The 20,049-nt window shown below is 43.9% G+C and overlaps 1 protein-coding gene across 1 annotated transcript in view; it reads left to right on the top strand.

Annotated features, from left to right (window-relative positions):
* The window catches only part of VOPP1 (VOPP1 WW domain binding protein), a 109,387-nt gene that overhangs the window by 83,819 nt on the left and 5,519 nt on the right, over positions 1 to 20,049 (top strand). Inside the window, exons 3-4 of the mRNA XM_006275622.4 lie at positions 11,087 to 11,164; positions 13,373 to 13,509. Of these exons, the coding sequence (XP_006275684.1) occupies positions 11,087 to 11,164; positions 13,373 to 13,509 (215 nt within the window). The remainder of the gene's footprint in view (positions 1 to 11,086; positions 11,165 to 13,372; positions 13,510 to 20,049) is intronic.

Genomic DNA, 20,049 nt, shown 5'->3' with positions numbered 1-20,049 from the left:
GTGCTGGCCCCAAAAGTGTAAAAAGCTGCCCTGGGAAGTTGCTCAGAACTGCTCCGTCTCAGGAGCTTCTGGAGCCCGGCCAATTGGTGCCTGAGGACACTACCCCTTCTGCCAGCTGGACTGCTGAAGCAGCCCTGAGAGTTCCCTGCACCCTCTACCCCATGGGTGGGCAAAATGTGGCCTGCCAGGCCATTCTATCTGGCCCACGGGGCTCCTAAAATTTTTTGAAAATTAATATTTATCTGCCCTGGGCTGCCTGTCATGCGGCCCTCGATGGCTTGCCAAAACTCAGTAAGCGGTCCTCTGCCCAAAATAATTGCCCGCCCCTGCTCTACCCACTGCAGCAGTCTGGCAGTGGGGGCTGCTGCCTGGCTGTGAGCTGCTGTGCACCTGCCAGACCTGGATGAGGACTGCACAGCCAGTAGAGGCATCTGCCCCTCTGGGCCAGCTGCCAGTGGGCTGCAGAGTTGGCCTTTGTGCGGCACTACTGCCATGTGTGGCCCTGCCTGGCCATCTGGGCAGCTATTGCCTGGAAGATGTTCCGGGTGTGGTGGCCTGCTTTGAACTGTCAAAGCATGTCTTCCTGGCCAACTCCAGCTGGGTCCAAGGTGCCAGCTCTGAGCAGGAATCTCTGCCTGGGTCCTGCCACTTGCTTCCTAGCAGGAATTCTGGTGTACCCTATTTGAAAACTGAAAAATCCCTGATTAAAAAAAAAATCCCAAAGTCACTCTGTAAAATACCCCCAAGTCCATGTTCCTCCATAATTAAAACAAAAGACTACTATATTTATAGAGAGCGAGAGAGAGAGGGGCCTCGTGGCAGAGCCTCCCCTCACAACAGGGGGCAGCAGGGACTGGCCCCGGCTGCCTGGCACCTGCACTGCCACTGCCCCATTATGCAGATGCGGCCGGAGTCGGCAGGGCACACTGGGGCCACTGTGGCTGTCACCGATGGCCCAGCACCACTCAGCCTGAGCAGCCCCGTCTGCCAGCTGTCCAACAGCATGCGGAGCTTTGAGACGCTACAAGAGGCACATGCCCGCTTGTCTGGACACCCCCCTAATGTTTATCAGCTCAACCTGTTATATTTGCAGTATCTAATATTGATAGGTTGGGGAGGAATTGACTTGCTTTATTGCTTGATTTATTTATTTATTTATTAGTCAACAAAGTGACAACTTAGCAAGTTGGAGTTGTAGGCACACTAGCAAAAAGCAAAGCAGCAGAGAGGTCAAGGAGCACAGGGTAAGAGGTAGAAAGCAGAGCAGTAGATCAGGTTAGAGGAAGAGGCTCAAAGTGGTGCTTGGGTAGGGTGCAGGGCTGATTTGTGGCATGCCTACCAAAAAGGATGACCTAATAGGAAAATCCTTTGTTACCTTGCCTCTCTCAATCTCATCCCACTGCTACTTCTCACCTTCCCTTTCCCTTCCCTTTACTTACCATTGGAATGCAGCCATCTTAGAGGTAAAATTTAGCATAGTGTTGTCTATGCTGGAAAGCCTTTCCTGATGATTTGTTAACCTTCCTGGTGTGGTGAGAGCTTAAACCAACAACAGGAGTTTTTTGCTGGCATGACTTTTATCAATTCCCAAAACAAACTAAACTATAGCTGTATAAGAGTGTTTGTCTTTTTGAATAACTGTATTATACTAAGGTTTTTTTCCGAAGAGCTGTTGACAATGGGCGCGATTTGTTTTGTTTTGTTTTGTTTTTTGGGGGGGGTTGCAGTTTTTTGTTTTGTTATAAACACTCCTAATTTTACAGACAAACATCTTCCATGTTGACAAGACCTCTCCACTCATTAGACAATGGTTTAGAGAGGGAAGTAAGAGGAATTGTACCCCATTGGAAATTGATGTGGAAGATAGCAGCAGTTGGATTATCAGTATTGACTGGGGGCAAAAGATGGGGTTAAGTCATAGCAGACCACCCATGTATTGAGAAACACGGGAAATACTAATGGTTAGGATATTACTTCATCTTCCATCACCCTTCTATCAGTGCTGATCAAACAGGTATTTTTAAATAGTTGTGGCCAGTTGTCTCACAAGTGGCACATTCAAGTATAAATGGAAAACGCTTCTGACTGGTTGTTTCATTGGACAAATACCTTCCAAGTAAGATGGAACATGGGCTGTGTATGGGAGATGGGATCATGTCTTGTGTGGTATTTTTGTGCTTTGTATGTCATTAAGAAATGAAACTTGCCTTAATCCTTTAGGCAAGAACCTTTTATAGGTCAAAATAACAGGCCAGGACCTGAGATATCATCTACTACAGGGCCTGTGCTGCTGCATACCTTTGTAGTTTTCTCGTATGCCCACAAAATGAGTAGTTGGGCAGCTAGACACTATAATTTATCCCACACAGCACTGTGAATGTAAAACTGCACCCGCTATATTACTGAACATGTTGAAGCCTGGTTTAAAAGTGTAAGTTACCTAATAAATTTTCTGACAGTGCAGTGACCGAGAATTGAACATGCCCATGTCTCTCTTGCTTCTACCTCCAGCATACTTCATGCAGCTTTGTTTTCAGTAGGTGTTTTGTGGCTCTGATGTTTGGAAGGGATCTATTATCAAAAATTTGTTTAGCCTTTAGAGTGTCACAGCCCACCTTGGATCAGGACTTTTGCAAACTCAGATATGGAATTAGGGTACAGCTACAATTCACTTTAAAGAGTTGTTCGTTTTAACAGAAAAGATATAGTTACAAGTCCCTTAGTTATCACCACCTAGGTCACAACAGAGGCAAGAAACAGATCTGTAACCTGACTTTTCAGTGTTCACATCCAGGGACAGATCCAGAGGATGTACACTGGTGTGCTTGTACACTGCCGCCCCCCTTTGATTCCTGTTCCACCCAAAGTTTAAAACCAGCTGCCTGGCAGTGGCAGGCGCATTTCTAGTGAGGCAGTACTGAGAGAGTTAGTTAGCTTCATGGCTTATAGTAATCTGCCTGATCCCTTCTCAGCTTAATTCCACAGGTGTCAGCAACCCTCTTTTCTTTTTAATGGTGTTGATGTTCCACCAGTCAAGTTATCCTTTGTTCTGCAATTCTGCTGTCTGTTAGCTACTCCTGGTAATCCTATTTCATAGCTCTGTAGATTTGTTCTTCACTCATTACAATGAAGTTATATTTGAGTAATACAACCCTGGCCCCCTCGGGTTATTAGTATAGCTTCTGGTTTATTTTGAACTGGAGAAAAAAGTGTTATGTGATATTTTTTTTTTTTTTTATATACCTCACCACCTGCACCCCTCCCTCTTTTAAATTCCTAGATCTGCCCATGTTCATAACCCAAAAACACAAGAAATACATGCTTATTCTACTGCCTATATAACTATCCATGACCATACCATATAGATCCTCAACTATACCAGCAGGTGAAATTCAGGAGTAAAACAGGTCTTTTTGAATTTCCAGAGTTCTCCAAATTTTCCTCCAGTCTATAATATATGGATGGCTCGTTCTCATATTCTTATAAATTTGTTATCTCTTTCCCTTACCATCATGTAATACTGCCTGCCACCTTCCTGGTTTCTTTTTACCTTGGTTTATGGTTTTCATTAACAAGGCAGCTTTATTTCTGTGACTTTTCTAAGAAACCATGATGTAAATATATTTTTCATAACAAAAATATCCTTAATACATTTGGTTATATTACTTGCTACTAATAGTTTTAAGCTAAAGCTATGATGTAGTATATGTGGATCATTAATGATGTGGACATTGGAGTCAGAAGCGGACTGGCCAAGTTCGCCGATGACACCAAACTTTGGGGCAAAGCATCCACACCAGAAGACAGGCGGGTGATCCAGGCTGACCTGGACAGGCTCAGCAAGTGGGAGGATGAGAATCTGATGGTGTTCAACCCCGATAAATGCAAGGTTCTCCACCTTGGGGAAAAAAAAACCCGCAGCATCCTTATAGGCTCGGCAGTGCTATGTTGGTTAGCACTATGGAAGAAAGAGACTTGGGGGTCATCATTGACCACAAGATGAACATGAGCCTGCAATGTGATGCTGTGGCTAGTAAAGCGACCAAAACGCTGGCTTGCATCCATAGATGCTTTTCAAGCAAATCCCGGGACGTCATTCTCCCCCTGTACTCGGCCTTAGTGAGGCCGCAGCTGGAGTACTGCGTCCAGTTTTGGGCTCCACAATTCAAAAAGGATGTGGAGAAGCTTGAGAGAGTCCAGAGAAGAGCCACACGCATGATCAGAGGTCAGGGAAGCAGACCCTACGATGACTGGCTGACAGCCCTGGGGGTCTCTAGCCTGGAAAAGCGCAGGCTCAGGGGTGATCTGATGGCCACCTACAAGTTTATCAGGGGTGACCACCAGTATCTAGGGGAACGTTTGTTCACCAGAGCGCCCCAAGGGATGACGAGGTCGAATGGTCACAAACTACTACAAGATCGTTTCAGGCTGGACATAAGGAAGAATTTCTTTACTGTCCGAGCCCCCAAGGTCTGGAACAGCCTGCCACCGGAGGTTGTTCAAGCGCCTTCATTGAACACCTTCAAGATGAAACTGGATGCTTATCTTGCTGGGATCCTATGACCCCAGCTGACGTCCTGCCCTTTGGGCGGGGGGCTGGACTCGATGATCTTCTGAGGTCCCTTCCAGCCCTAATGTCTATGAAATCTATTTTAAGGCATTCTTTTAAAATTGCTTCTTTCAGGCTTTTTGCTCCATTTTTTATTTGATTTGGCCAGAGTTATTAATTGCCTCCTTTCCTTTACAGGCTAGTTATGTCTACAAAGGATCACTCTGCAGTCACTCAGAAATAGGCTGTTGGGGCCTTCTGCTTGAGCCATACTGCTATAGCTTGTCATAAATCTCTTGGAAATGTCCAAGCCTGGCAATAAGTAATTATATATTTCTGCATTACCATATTCAGTTAACAAGAACATGCTCTTATTCAGTAGAATTCTAACTAGATACGTACAATTCGCTTCTTCTCATCAAAAGATACTCCATTGTTACCTGGAACTAATATCAGTGCTTTCCAAAAAAGAATTACCCACACCTGACCTGGCCAGTACTGGTGACCATGACCAACAGATGTAATTCTACTTTTCTACGCTACTGTTAACTGAATATGTGCTGAGTGCTTCAGTCTTTCCAAGCTTATGCATATACTAGCCATAATTTAAGTTTGTGCCATGTTCACAGTCTGTATTTGCCATTATAGCATTTTAGTTGCTAACCACTTCACAGCCCGCTGCTGCAGAGGGTGACTTTTAGAGCTCTTGGGATAAATAGTCTGTCTCCCTTTTCTGGCAAGCACAGGGGACACTGGCATAGGAGAGCCCCCTTCCAGTCGTATGCATCTCAGATCGTAATTTGTGTCTATGGCCATGAATATGGGAGCTGGGGACAAATCATTGTCGAGAGGATGTGGCTGTGAAGCAGTGTTCCATAGAGGTCAGATCAAAGCTGGCCTTAGGGCAGATGGGGCCATGGGTGAACTTGTCTTTTGGCGACCCCCACTCCAGACCTCAGTGGTGCAGAGGTGGGTGCGCAGGGGTGCAAGACTGGAGCAGGCATTACTCCACCCACGCTACCTGGCCCAGCTTCTCCTGAGCAGCCACCTCAGGGACACCAGCTTCCAAGCTGCAGGCAGACAGCACTGCCTCTGCCCCATGTTGTACCCTGATGAGCTACTGGAGCAGGTTGGACCCAGAGGGCTGCCATGGCAGGGCAGGGATGTATCCTGCTGCCACCTAAGCCTGCTGTAGGGCTGGGGCTGGGGCCGCCTGGGCAGGCAGCAGCTCAAGGAGGACTGGAGCAGAGCAGAGTGCTTACTTGCTCCATGCTTCAGAGGACACAGGGCAGTTCGGGAGCACGGAGCCAAGTGAAGCAGAGCCAGCAACCAGGAAGGGAATGTTTGTACGAGGAAGGAGTGGAAAGTTGGGAGCAAGTCAGGAGGTGGTGGGGCTGGCCTGGCCCAGCCCACCCACCTCCACCCACCTTTTCCTTTACTATGCTGCACTGGGATCTTGGAGTGATGGGAGGTGGGGGTACTGCCCCACATGGCTGAGCCAGGAGTGCATGAGGGGGTCCCATGGGGATGGAGGGTGGCACCTGGGCCATGCCAGCCCCTGCTGGGCTTGACTGGGCACCGCTACTCCTGCCTGGGATGGGGATTGGCTGGGGTGGGGAGGGGAGGGTGGCAGGGTATTTGGCCATGGTGCCCTGGGCTGTTGCCCACATCAGCCACCCCTAAGGCTGGCTCTGGGTCAAGTGAATCCAGACTTTGAACACATCTGTAAAACAGTCATTTTTAAAAAAGCTTTTCCATTAGAAGTGAGCCTCAAATGCTTCTTCTGTTCTCAAGTTGCTTCTGCCAAAAAGAAATCAAACTGTCTCTTAAGTGAAGTTCTGACCCTCTACAGCAGTGACTTTGTCAGGGGGCCACAGTATCCTGGAAAGCCATGAGCTCCTTCAAAGAGTATTGTGGAGTGCCATGCAATGTTAGCACTGTTAGGTGTGGAAATGTAAACCCAGAGATTTCAAATTAGGAATCCATAGTGTTGAAGCCATTCTGATCTGTTGTGGTCTTTCTGAATTTGTTGCAACCAAAGACATCCTCTGTTAGTTTTCCATTGTCAAAAATGAGTGTAAGCTAGGAGCTGGTATTTTCTGAGGGGTGCCTTGCATCTAAAAAGGGTTGAGAACCACTGCTTTACAGAGATAAGTGCCAAAAACTCCATGGGGACCATGAAGGACTTTGCAACAGATGTTTTCATAGAAGGTGTTTGGATATGATGATGGTAGGCATGATATATAGTTCCAAGAGAGATAAAGTCTTTGCTGTTAAATAAAGCCCTCAAGCACATGCATAACTTCTGAAACTGGAGAACATTCTTAGCAATTTTAAATCAGCAGAATATTAAGCACAGGTGTAATTGTTTTACTTCTGTTTGAAATAGCCTTTAGCTCCAGGTTCTAAAGCCAACACATAAAATATTATTTATTGTTAAACATGTCAAACCAGGGGCCAGATCTGGCACCCACAGCCATGTCATCTGGTCTTCAGGCCTCCTAGATAGGTGGGGAATTCACGGACAGGATGAACAGAAGCAGGGCTTACCACCAAAATCCAGAGCCCTTTTGGGGACACGTTTGGTAGCGGAGCAAGCAACCACTGTGTTAACTCCCACAGCTTCCTGCTGTCACTTGCTGTGCCACCAAAGGTGGGTCTGGATCTACCTTGTGAGTAGCCACGTGGTACAAATCCAGCGTGGAGGAGGGAGGGGAGGTTACACCCCTGTTATAAACGATTCCATGAACATATTAGTGCCTCTGTCTTATTTCACTCACTAGTAAATATGACTTGTGCAAATACATTCACTTTGTCATAATAAACATGAGTGTTGGCAGAATATCAGCTTTAGTTTTCATGCTGCGTCCAAATGATAAGAGCAGAAGATTAGCTAGCCTTCTGTAGGATGTTAATAGGAGGATGGATGAATGCAGCATTCATTTTTCACAGTGTATTTGGCAGGGCAGTCAAGTGATGGAAAATTCAAATGCTTGTACATGCAACATTTGTCCTGTTGATTTCAGGCCTCTCTGTATAATCTTGTTTTCCAAATCAATATTAAGTGGGTAGTCGTTTTTATGAGGAAAAGATGAGAGCTTTTTTGTGGTGCGTTGGCATCTTAAGGATTCTTTCCTCTGTCAACATATTTGTATGTTCAGAGAACCCCACCCAGAACAGTTTGTCCTCAAACGAACTGCCTCTGAAAGCTTAACAGTTATTGAGTTTCCAGCCCAGTGAGTTATAAATTCTTTGTTGCATGATGCCATAGCTTCAGCAGCAGGGGTGGACAGTGCTCCCCTTTTCCTATCTTCCTACCAGCCCCACGCCCCGCAAACCACAAATACTCTGTAACGTGGTGACTACAGCCTTCTGCTCAGAGGTGTGAGATACCAGTTTTAACATCCTTATGCTGCAGAGTGAATTGAATCTAGTAGTATTCCTCTGCCTCATTCCCCCTCTACGCATCCTGAGTAAGTACTCTTACACGTTGGCCGTTATATAAGAAGTAGGCCCCGCCATTTCCGTTTCAGCAGATTGGTGGGAAATGTTGCATTTTGTGAAGAACCCATACCTGTTAGCTTACTTGTGTGTGCTACGAGAAAGTCTATCAGAACAAACCTCTCAGGGGTCAGAGAGAGACCTAATTTCTGGATCCTCAGTTAGGCATGAGCTAGGCACCTAACTGCTCAGGCCTGTCAAGACTAGATCAGTTTTGAACATACGCAGATGCTTAACTTCACACTAAAAAAAGGAAGGCTCTTATGGAAGTTGGGTTTCTCCAAAATTTGGATGGAACTGAGTAGAGGTTTTCAGAATTGCAGTTTTGGTGGTAGGTGCCTCCGTCCTGTCTGCTGTTGTAGGCACCCCAGCTCCTTGTTGATCTAGTCCTTCTGGTTAACATTTCAGATTCCACAGCCTTTCTCAGAATACTATGGGAAATGTCATCAGAAGAATGGTAAAGCATCTCATTGAATCATAGATAAGCAGGGCTGGAAGAGACCTCTAGAGGTCATCTAGCCCTAACTCCCTGCCTGAGGCAGGATCATTCCTATCCAAGCATCATACAGATCCTTGTCTAACCCATTACTAAAACTATACTATCAACCCTGTCACACAACCTAACTTACCACAGGTAAAGCAGGGGGGATAACAGTGGTCAGTGCCCTGCCACTACAAGGGTTGTCAAAACGTGCTTGAGCAATCCAAGTAAGAAGCTACTCTACTTGTGGACTAGCAGCTGGTTGAATCTTTACATTTTCTTTCACCAACCAATGTCCTTCTTTTGTCCTTGACTAGAAGCTGAAGCCTATGTGCATTCACCTGCATTTGTAAGTGCAGGCTTGTTAACTAAGAAGTTAACAAATTATTGGGTTTTTTTAAAACATAAAAATGCAAGTGCTCAAGCTGAGTACTTTTCAACAATTTGGAAATTTGCCTGAATTAAAGTCATGTGTGATGCATACTAAAGCAATTGTCCTTAGAAGATCAGTGCAGCTGCTGATGACCTTTTCTCCTTCCATTTAATCTGTATGTGCCAATCAGGATTTATGTTCCCAGCCAAGGGGCAATTCTGTCAGTTCACCTCAATGCATTGTCATATAGCACACAGTTTCCAAGTTACTGTTGTCCTTCTTCCATCTCTTCTGGCTACTTTTCTTACTCTTGTGGGAAGTGATGGTTATAGCAGAAAGGGTTTGCCTGTTTTGACACGTGCTGGCTTCATCATTAGTGAAATGTAATTTATACTGTCGATAGATGATGCCAAAATATTTTCAGTATTGTTCTTTTCCATATAAAATGTTAATTTGAAATTAATTGGTAGGGGTATGTCTACTAGGTAAATACAGAGGATCCATAGCAGTTGACATTCTCTCTTGAAAAACCTTGGCAGGGAGTCTTACTGTATCCCTTTGTTTGGTCTGTTTGTTATTAAACAAAATTGCATAAACTTAATGATTATTTTTCATGAATCTTTAACATGTTTTTCCCACTTTCTTTGAAGAGAAGTCTGCACAAGAACAAACTCCATCTTTTTCCCATTTTTCTCCCTAAAACACTACACTTTGAGACACTGAACAACACAGTGAGGTTTCTCTGTAGTTTCCCTGAAAACTGCTAGTTTCTGAAGCTTTAGTGATCCCTGGCCTCCATCTAATGTTAATTCATGCTAGATGGCTTTAAACCTGTCACAGCTACTTGTACTACTTATCTTTGGCATTGAACAAAACCCAGAGTGCTTCACATTCAGTGCCTGTAGTGTTCATTTACTAGAATGCACTACAGTTCTCCTTTCCTCTGCGACCGACCCCATTACATAAAATTAAACACCGTGATCAATCAACTTAGGTACTTTAAAAGGGGCCTATGTAAAGAGACAGTTTTAAGACTGTGTAACAAGGTTATGAATAGCAATAAGTCTATATAATAATAAGATATTATTGTGAGTCTAAGTCACAATAATATCTTGCAAAATATTCTGAGTTCTTACTTGAGTCAGTTTGACCCTTGCTTGGAGATGGTTGAAAGATTTGGGTATAAATCTGTATCCCTGGTGCATGCAAATAGGTGACTTGAAGGCTTGGGACAGAAATGACGCATAAACCGCTATAAGTGATCAGAAACCAGTTGAAATCTGTAACTCAACAGAAGTTCAGCACACATAAACTGCTTTCAAAATGGCCAAAACCAGTTTAAAATAAACCTGGATTGATGTAGTAGCAGACTGAACTGATTTAATTTAAATTGGTTTTTTGAACTTCTGTCCTAGATCTCCTCCAGATTCAAGTTAAGTCCCTGTCCCCAGAATCCCAGGATGCTTTGCACCTCCCTGAACTGCTTCCCCCACTTTGCAGGGTGGGTGGGCTAGCCTTAGCCAAAGCTGTCTGCTTCAGCCAAGCAGGGAGGCATGCTCTAGCGCCCGCATTTTCGGGTCTAAACCTCTGCAGACATATGGCTGTATTTCCAGAATCAAAAGAGAATGTCTGTTTTTTTGCTTATCTATTCATCTACACAGCTTAGACTAACCTGTGAAGACATAATTGATTCAGCCTTGCGATTTTTTGACTGTCTGTACTTAGCCAAAGCACATAGATATAGGTGTGATTTTTGCACCATTCTAGGTTGGGGAAATCGATAGTGGAACCCCACTGTGACTGGGTGGAGAGTCAGAGTTAATATCTATGGTGATACTGATGCTGGCTTCTTTACAGCCCCAAATTAGCAGGGTTGCCAGTCTTCAGCAAGATGCCCATCTGCAGTGTGTGCCACCATGGCAACAGTGTAAGAATTTCCCCTCCAGATTGGTGATGATGTCATAAATAATACTTCTGGCAGCAAGTCTAATTACATCAGAGTCATTGACTTCTCTGTGTCTGTGTTTAGACTCAAAGCTGTCAGTTTACAGTAACTGGATTTGACAGAATTTTTACTACTGAGGTTTTTATTCTCCCTGTGGTCCCAGATTCTGATATGATGCATTTTTACTTTAAGCAGCAAGCATTTCCAAAATGTCCTTTCTGCTTTATTCCTGTGCAGATGTCGCTCATATGAAGATTGCTGTGGTTCAAGATGCTGCGTCAGAGCTCTGTCGATCCAGCGACTCTGGTATTTCTGGTAAGCTAGAAGTTTTTTTTCTGTACATGGCATCCTATGCTTGGCTTCATTTTAAGAAAACCCTATAAACAGCCACATTTCCTGCCTCCTCCAAGATTGTGTTTTTTAGGTATACATTGAAAAACACCAGTGAAATACTTAGATACAAAAATGCCATTAGTGTTTATCCAATAAACACTGGAAGGATGCTAGAAAAGTTTATTTAATTCTCATTGACTTCCCACTTTCCGAGTGCCATCTTTTCTATATAGGTAGTGTTCCTGCTCCCTGACTTGTATGTAATATTAATTCCTGCTGGTTATTTTAAACCTGTCCTAACTACCAAGAAGCAGCCAACTCCTACATTTCTGTTAGCTGTTTTATGGATAGGAGGATTGCACATGGATGCAAGATTTGAAACAATACTGTGTTGCAGACTGTGGATGCAGTTAAAATGCCTCATTGAACAAAAGCCCCAGAAGAATATGACCATAATGGTCAGATTTTCATTGTGGAGGGCAGCAATAGAAGGAAAGGAACAAGAGATTAAAAATGGTAAATACTGAGAGGGATTTAGTAACAACCTTGAACTAATCTGCCAGTCACTATTACACTCCTGATAAAAATGAAATTAAAACCTATTTAGACAAGAATTTTGGAAAGTACCTTTAAAAAAAATCTTGTATAGAAAAGTGAAAGCCCCCAAAAATTCCTGGTGGATTTTTCATTGACATCCACATAGAACTATGCTGAAAATGAATTCCCAAAATGAAATTAAACACTGTAAAACAGAAACCACGTATATATGGCTTATATGCATGTGTGTGAATATACATATACAGAAGCCACATTTACTGCATATGTGTACACATCCAATACAGAAAACTAGAAGTTGTGGGTGGCCTGAGATTTTTTTTCAAACCTTCTCGGACAGTTTAGATGCATAAACCCAATTGAAATGAATGTGAATTCTGTGCCTGAATCCCCAAGGTGGCTTTACTGATCTCAGGCTTTGTGTTCAGAATGAATACTTTCCAGGAATGGAGCCAAAAGGGAATTTATTCACATTGGCTTGATGGCATAGGATCATATTGTGCTTTTAGCAGTGTAAGTGAGAACTGGGTTGGGTGCTTTGCAGTGAGTGCTTTACACTGCCATCCAGCTTTTAAACCTACATGGCTCAGCCCTTCCCTCCACTGGTTAGCAGGGTGCTCTACATACTCAACTCCTCAGCAGAGAAAGGAACATCTTGTGTTGTTCCACAGCAAATCCTCTGGCCAATTTAAGGAAGAATGTTATTACTGTGCTCAAAATATCCTAGCTTGGTACTCCTTGCTCCAAAAAGGAGATAGTTTGAGCCCAAGTCATTTATTCGCATGAATGTGAGTTGGGGTTTGATCCAGATAGATGTTGGGCGAGAGAATGAAGTGCAGGAGGGATCAGAAGAGCTGATATTTCTAGAGTTTGAGTGAAGATCACAGTCACTCTGCTGCTGGCAAAGAAGAACTTGTTTAGGGTATAAGTAGGCCTGTTGCTTCATCAAAGAGAATGTGGTGGGGAAACTGCTGGATGAACAGAAACACTCTTGACATGTTCTTGCTGTTGTATATCTGCTTTCCACTGAAGAAGTACAGGGCCAATCAGGAGAGAAGGGAAAAGAAGCATGGTGAATCTGAGTTGAAGCAAAAAAAGCCCACTTGCCTTTCAACAATTGCATCTGAGAGGAACGAGTTAATGCCTGTGGCTTGAGATATTCAAGGTTTCAGCAACCCGATTTTAAGCATTGATTACACCTAATTCCACAGGGGGTACAGCTAAGAACAGCAGCCCTATCCTATACCTCCTTTCCTGCTTATGCCAAATGGCCTGGAACACATAACATTGAAGAGGATGGAAGTTTGACAGTGTTTGGACTTGGGGTGTTTTATTCAGAGGGGTAGCGACAAAGTCCAAGGATGTTTCAGGTTCACAGTTCTATTTTCTATACACAAGCAAGTGCACACAGTCTAGCAAAACTGTATCCACCCAGTTCTGCCATATGCAGATATCTTGAATGGCATACTCCTGCTCTTAAAAGTTAATAGTCTTAACCAATCTGAATAAATGCATGCAGGCACTCATGACAACCCAGGTTTCTCTCACTGAGTCATTGAACAGCTCCAGCTGTATTCTCTAAATAGTGCACTTAGACCCATCTGCACTGTGACTTTCTGTGTCTCCTTTTCTCAGGTTCCTTCTGATGATGGGAGTTCTTTTCTGCTGTGGAGCTGGTTTCTTCATCCGAAGGAGGATGTACCCTCCCCCACTAGTAGAAGAACCCACCTTTAATGTGTCTTATACCAGACAACCAGCCAACACTTCATCAGGTTAGAGACATACTGTCTTCATACTTGCCTGTCTGATTTCTTACATATGCACAGGGATAAAACAAAAAAAATCACGTTTGTAATATTGAAGAACTTTTGGCTAAGGGCAGATGCAACACTAATGTAATTCGCCACACAGGATATAGGTTCAAATATTGCTTTCAAACATGTTGCTGAATTCAGTGGTTACTCATGCTATTGAGCTCCAAAAGGACAGTTCTCTTACGAAAGGAATTTTTTTCATAGTTAACCTTCTTCCCCCACTGTTTTTTTTTTCAATAACTTATTTTATTATTATTTTCATGAATATAAACCAGATAAGGCAACTATGCTGTTGCAACATGTACAGAATAATGGGCCATGGTATAATCATGAGATTCTTCTCTTACACAAGTAACAAGTTCCAGATGGTTTGTACAGGACATTGGAAAATATTTTTTTTGGTGAAAGAAATAACCAAACAATTTTCTTTCAGCAATAGTGGATTGTTTTCCCATTGTCTTGCACTCAACCCCCCTCTCCCCCCACAAAAAAATCACATTTTAGTTTGCCCTTCATTGAATCTTTGTAAAATATGGGAAATGCCCCTTCTTTCCAGATTAATTTGATCATTTTCTCATTTGCAAGCAGTTACTTTTAAGGAGGAGAGCTGGAGGATCTGTGCAGCAGGGGATTTTCTGGCCCAGATTTTCCCCCAGTTTACCCATTCCCTAAACAGTCCAACCCAGAGAGCCCTGAGGAATTGGGCTCAGCCACAAGCAGAGTGTGGTCATCCTGTGAGGCCTCTTGAAGCCAGCTTCATGATTGCAAGACCTTGTGCAGCACAGATAACAGGGTCGCATCTGCCTCTAATGGCATACCCAGGCATAATACCCTAACATACCTATGCACCATAGCAACCACAACCTGAAACCCTTCTAGCCATGCTGTGCTCATTGCACATGTCTGCTTCATATCCAGGACATCTACACATGTGTTGTAGAGAGCCTGACACTACCTCTGTGCTGAAGCCTTCTGGTGCTCTCATTCTGGCAGGAAGATGGCAATTTTATTTCACAGCAACTTTGCGGATTTTGAAATCTGTTTTAGTTCCATGTTGAAACAACACCAAACCCTTCTGGAAGTAGAATTATGCCAAAATGTCCTTTTGAAACAAAACACTCAGGTTTTTTGTTTGGGTTCACCATGGACCTCAAAAACGTTCCTGTTGAAAATCTCAGTGAATTGATCCATCTCTGTGAAACAATTCAGCTGCCACAAAACATTGTATTAAAATAATAGAATCATAGAGAAGTAGGACTGGAAGGGTCTTCTATAGGCCATCTAGTCCAAACCCCTGGCTGAGCCAAAATCCTTCCCATCCCAACCATCCTATACAATGAAAGCAAGAGGTGTCATTGGATATATCTTGAATAGTTCTTGTCAGAACCAGCATGGTGTGGAGAGAGCTTGCATTCTGATTTCCTGGTCTGTTGCAGCTAGACACACTCTACAAGCTCTGGAAACACCCCCCATTCTATTAGCTGCATCCTTATATGTGCATGCACATATACTTTTCCAGCTTAAGGTCTAATGCAGAGGTGCCAAGTATGTGGGGCCCACCTCAGAAAAAGGACTGTTCCCTGAAATGTGTAAAACTTTCCACGTGTCCATCATCATCATCCCCTCCCCCCTCCCGCCCCCCCAGTGCCAAAAATAAAAGTTGGTGCCTGTGGGCTGATGTAACTGGATCTCACATGCACATCATCTGACTCGCACTTTTTTTATATTTTTCTTTTAGCTTATTTTTATTTTTTAAGGTGGAATCCCTAGGAAATTTCCATTTACATTGAGATCATGTATACCTTTGTTTTTATGGGGTTTTTTGAGAGTTTTTTTCACATGCTTTCATGAAATTAGTTACTTTCAGAATAGGAAAAAACCTAAAAAACTTTTAAGCCTCAAAAATAACCCTGGGGTTATATAAACAAGGGATGTTTTGTGGCTGGACTACACAAATACCATATTCAGTTTTAGAACAGAGCCTTGGTTTTCAGTTGCACTCTAGAGGGCAGAAGTTGCACGTAAATATAAAGTAACTAGTTCAGTTAAGTCTTTTAATTTCCTACGTATGAAACCTGATTTTAAAAGTGTTTTGTAAAAGTTTTTTGGCACAGAATTCCGAGCCCACTCAAGTCAGTGGGCTTTGTGTCAGGTCCTTAGCTTGGGTAAGCCCTTACTCAGTGTCTTCCATGAGCCAAGATTAAGATGGACATGTGAACAGACTGATTCATGGCAAGTCAAGTTTTCCTGTTTTTAAAAAAATCTATGAACACATGAATCGGTCCCACCCAAGCAGTGGCAAAGTTACTCCTAAACTAATCGGAGGCAATTTTCTAATGCTTTCAAAAGAGTGCCTTTCGAAGCAGTAGTTCTCAACTTTTTTTAGACTTGAGGAATCCCTCTATAACCTTTGTGATTGAGCAGCACCCCATTTCAAAAACTAATTAATCTGAGAGCCTGTGCTGCAGTGAATGAGGACGGAACAGGTTACCCAGAGAGGTTGTGGAATCTCTGTCTTTGTTTTCAAGACCTGGCTAGACAAAACTTTGGCTGGGATGATGTAGTTGGGGCTGGTTCTGCTTTGAGCAGGGGATTGGACTAGATGACCTCCTGAGGTCCCTTCCAACCCTAATTTTCTATGATTCTGTGAATGGGAGAGGGGGAGTAATGGCTGGAAGGGAAAAGCCTGCACTTATTTCCCACCCTCCGGCACCTCCCTTCACAGGCTGTCAGAGGACTCCAGGGCACGCTACTTGAGACTCACTGGTCTAGAGCCTCATTCTCCTTTCCTTCCATCTTACTCTTTCTGTATTCTTCTATGTTTCTGATCAGGCCTGTCCTTTAAAGCATGTGTAAGACCTACAAGGCTGAGCACAGTTCTCCTTGGGCACATCTACACATGCAAATGCTCCTGGATGGGTTTACTCCAGAGCAATTTACTTTGGAGTAAATCCACCCTGGGCAGGCATCTACACATATACCCATTTGGGAGCAGATTTGCTGTTTCTGGCAGCAGTCTGATCTCGGCCAATCTGCAGCAGCCAGGGGGAGCTCTAAGTTATCCCTGGGTGCTAACCCAGGGGCTGGCAGGGAGCTTGGGGCCAGGAGACAGCAGGAAATTGTTCCCTGTTGCCGGGACCTGCCTGCTGCCAGAGCAGGCTCCAGTGGCGGAGTCTGGGCTGGGAGAATGTCCCTCTGCTCTAGCAGCAGGGAGCTCCCAGCCGGTGGCACGGGGTTTGGAAAGGATACTGGTGAATCAGGACAGGGGGCTGGGACCTACCCCTTCCTTGCAGTTCTTTCCAAGCCCTGTGCCTTGATCGTGTGATCAGGACATGGGGCTGGGAAAGAGCTGAGGGGCTGGGACCTGCCTCTGACTGGGACAGTTCCCGGGCTGTAGGGATGACAGTCACTAGCCAGTTCCAAGCTGCATATGCAGACTGTCCTGTGCAGTCCGGGGCTGGCTGGGAGCTGTCCTGCTCTGGGGCAGGTCTCAGTCAGCTCCAGGCTGGGTGGCGAACTCTCCCTGTGCAGGGAGCTTCCAGCCCCCACTTCGCAATTGCAGTTGTGGAGGGGGGACTGGGAGATGGCGATTGCAAAGCAGGGGCTGGGAGCTCCCTGCTTCCAGGGCAGGGGGACAGTGTCCATGCCTGGGCTCTGGTGGTGGAGCCTGCCCTGGCCGCAGGCAGCTCCTGGGGTCAGGGAATAATCTGCCCCCTGCTGCCCAGCTGACTGGAAGCAAACATGCTCCTGGTCAGCCATTTACACATGCCTTACAGCACAGTAATTACTTGGCAGTTAATTTACTACTTGCATTTGCAGGTAGCAGATTAACTGCTGAGTAGAGCAAATTACTGCACAGTAAGGATCTGCACATGTAGATGGTGACACTTATTACGCAGTAATTGCTCTACTGAGCAGTTAAGCATCTCATGTAAATGTGTCCCTTGAGTCTAATGGCATCTGGAGCTTCTTGGCATCTCAAAGGCTGAATGGTTTTTTACTATTTCTGATATACTGAACCATAAACACTTGCAGGATGTTTGATGCAGCTGCATTGTCTCATTTCTGGGATTTGGTGTGCTTAGTGTGAGAGAGGGTGGAATGTAGGTCATGGCTGTGCCCCTGTATCTGACATAGAGGTGGTGTGGACATGGTCCTATGAAGTGATCCTGCAAGGTCAGGATCCAGCCTTGATTTTGCTCATGGGTTTATTAAACCTGAAACTTGCATCACTTATTTATACACAGTTTATTTCCACACTCCCACACCTACATTAAAGATAACCCCAGGCATTTTAACATTAATGACTGATTTTCCTGCCAGCAGTGTGTAATGCACTCTGCCACTCCTGTTCCTGGGTTTCTGTTGAATCCATGAGTGTAGATACCCTCCAGTATCCACAGTATACAACATGGTTACTGTAGTGTAAACAGATTACACAGAGTGGCCACATGATGCACAGTCTTAAACCAGTGTAAGTCACTTCTCTCTGAGGTAAAGTTACTGCTTGGAAAATGAGGACCAACGATAAACACTAGGGTAAATTGTGTATCCTCTTAGTCAAAATCATCCTAAAGTATGCTCAATGAAGTAGACTCCCTGACATCTACTGGCCAGTTGTTGCAATAGCACTTTCTGTGGGCAGGTAGCTTGGAATAACTGATTTTTTACTATGGAGTAAATTTACTAAAGATTAAAAGCCAGGCTAAAGTATTGAGTAGTAATCATGGTATGTATCTGCACCCAGAGCTATAATTCAGAAATACATAAGATTTTTGACAAAATGCTTAAGGAGTCCTAGCTCGATAGGACATGTAGATGCAAATGTACCTGCACTGATTTGGATTCAATTCCTAATCTGGTCTCCATGATTCCATTCTGTAAGGAGAAAATTAACTACCTTGAGCTGAAGCAAAATGGAGAGCTCCTGCTGACTGGGTATAGGAAGAAGGGAAATTATTTGGAAGGGTTCCTTTCTTAGGGGTGGACCTAAGAGAAGATGCTGTCCTCCCAATCTGCTTTTCCTTATGTGCTTTGGCCTGTTATTCTATTCTGCTTATTCTTTTAACAGGCCAAAACACCCTCTTGAACCACTACAAGCTCAATGGATGTATATAACTATAGGTTTTCTGAGCCTGAGAGAGGATTGAGGAAAGTTTAAAGATTCAATGTGTCTGGGTAACACTGCAGTAATACTACTTCTGTAGTAACATTGAATCCAGTAACAACTGAAACATGGAAACTGGTCATCCACAGGACAGCCCTTTTGGGTCTGTTCTCTTCAGAGGAGAATTGGGGAGCCAGCCCCCAAGTAAAAGACTGCTGTTCGACAAGCATAATCTGTTACCTCTGTCTTGCCATGAAAAAGAGATTTGTGTATTCACAGAGACAAACCTTGTGACATTACCAGACAGCCTGACTTTACTTACTGAAACCATGTGATCTGGGATTTCACTGAGCATTATGCTATCTAAAGAGTCAGGAGCACATTTCCCATCCTTCTTAATGGAAGCTCTCTCTGATTTCCTTGGCATCACATGGGAGTCAGGGAATTTCCTTTTGATTACAACTTCCCTGTGACTCTGTGGAATTAGATTTCAGCATTGTCATGAAATTAATTTAGTACTTGGAGAATGTGACATTTCTTAATCTTATTCTGTGCTAAGAGATCCTGTCCCACTATATGAAGTAGACTTTATTGACTGAAGTATGTGATTCAGCCCAACTCCAGTTAGGTTGAGCAGAACCACCTCTAAGAGGTGAGACCTGTCTTAGAGTGAGACCAATGGCTTGGGGGCACATCCAAATGTACAAAAATGTTCAGTATATTATAAGAATATATGATTGGAAGGGGTCTCCTGGACATTTACAGGTTATTGTTAACAGAAGGTTTCCTCAGAATCACTTCTTCAAACCCTCACCCATACCTTTAGGGAACAATATATGAAACACCAAAATCATCCTATCACATGCCAGGGTAAAAGCTAGGGCCATTAGAGCACAGCCAATGCAACAACAGAGGAGTACTGTAGTTCATTATAAAATATCAGGCAGTGCTTTATGCATCTGGAAAGATTCTGAATGAAGATCTTAATTAACAGAGAAACTTATAAGGGGGGAAAAAAAAGCCAAAAGATTCTTTGTGTGTAATTCTGGAATCACTCTGTGGGGTGCAAAATAAGTATAAAAAAACAAGCAGCAACCTTCCCATCCTCTACCTTTTGTCCTTCTAGGCTGCAGAACAAAGTTGGAATTGGATCAGGCCCTAAGTGTGAGGCCTGTTAAGTTTTTCTGGATGTAATGACTAGGCCCTGCAGAACCCAACTGCCTGGGAAGAATTGCCCATGTACCTAGAGCAATGTGCACATGCCTGTACTGTCCCCCTCATCCTGCACACAAATGCCAGCATGCAGACACACACTCAATATCTGTAGACTCTGGGCATGCTTTGTTTTGTGGTAGATTTGACCCTCCCTTTTGAAAACAAGGCCTCGGTGT

This window comes from Alligator mississippiensis, chromosome 5 (genome assembly GCF_030867095.1).
Source record: "Alligator mississippiensis isolate rAllMis1 chromosome 5, rAllMis1, whole genome shotgun sequence".
Taxonomy (NCBI): domain Eukaryota; kingdom Metazoa; phylum Chordata; order Crocodylia; family Alligatoridae; genus Alligator; species Alligator mississippiensis.
Note: the sequence above shows the minus strand (reverse complement) of the source record. Positions and strands in the feature narration are given on the sequence as shown.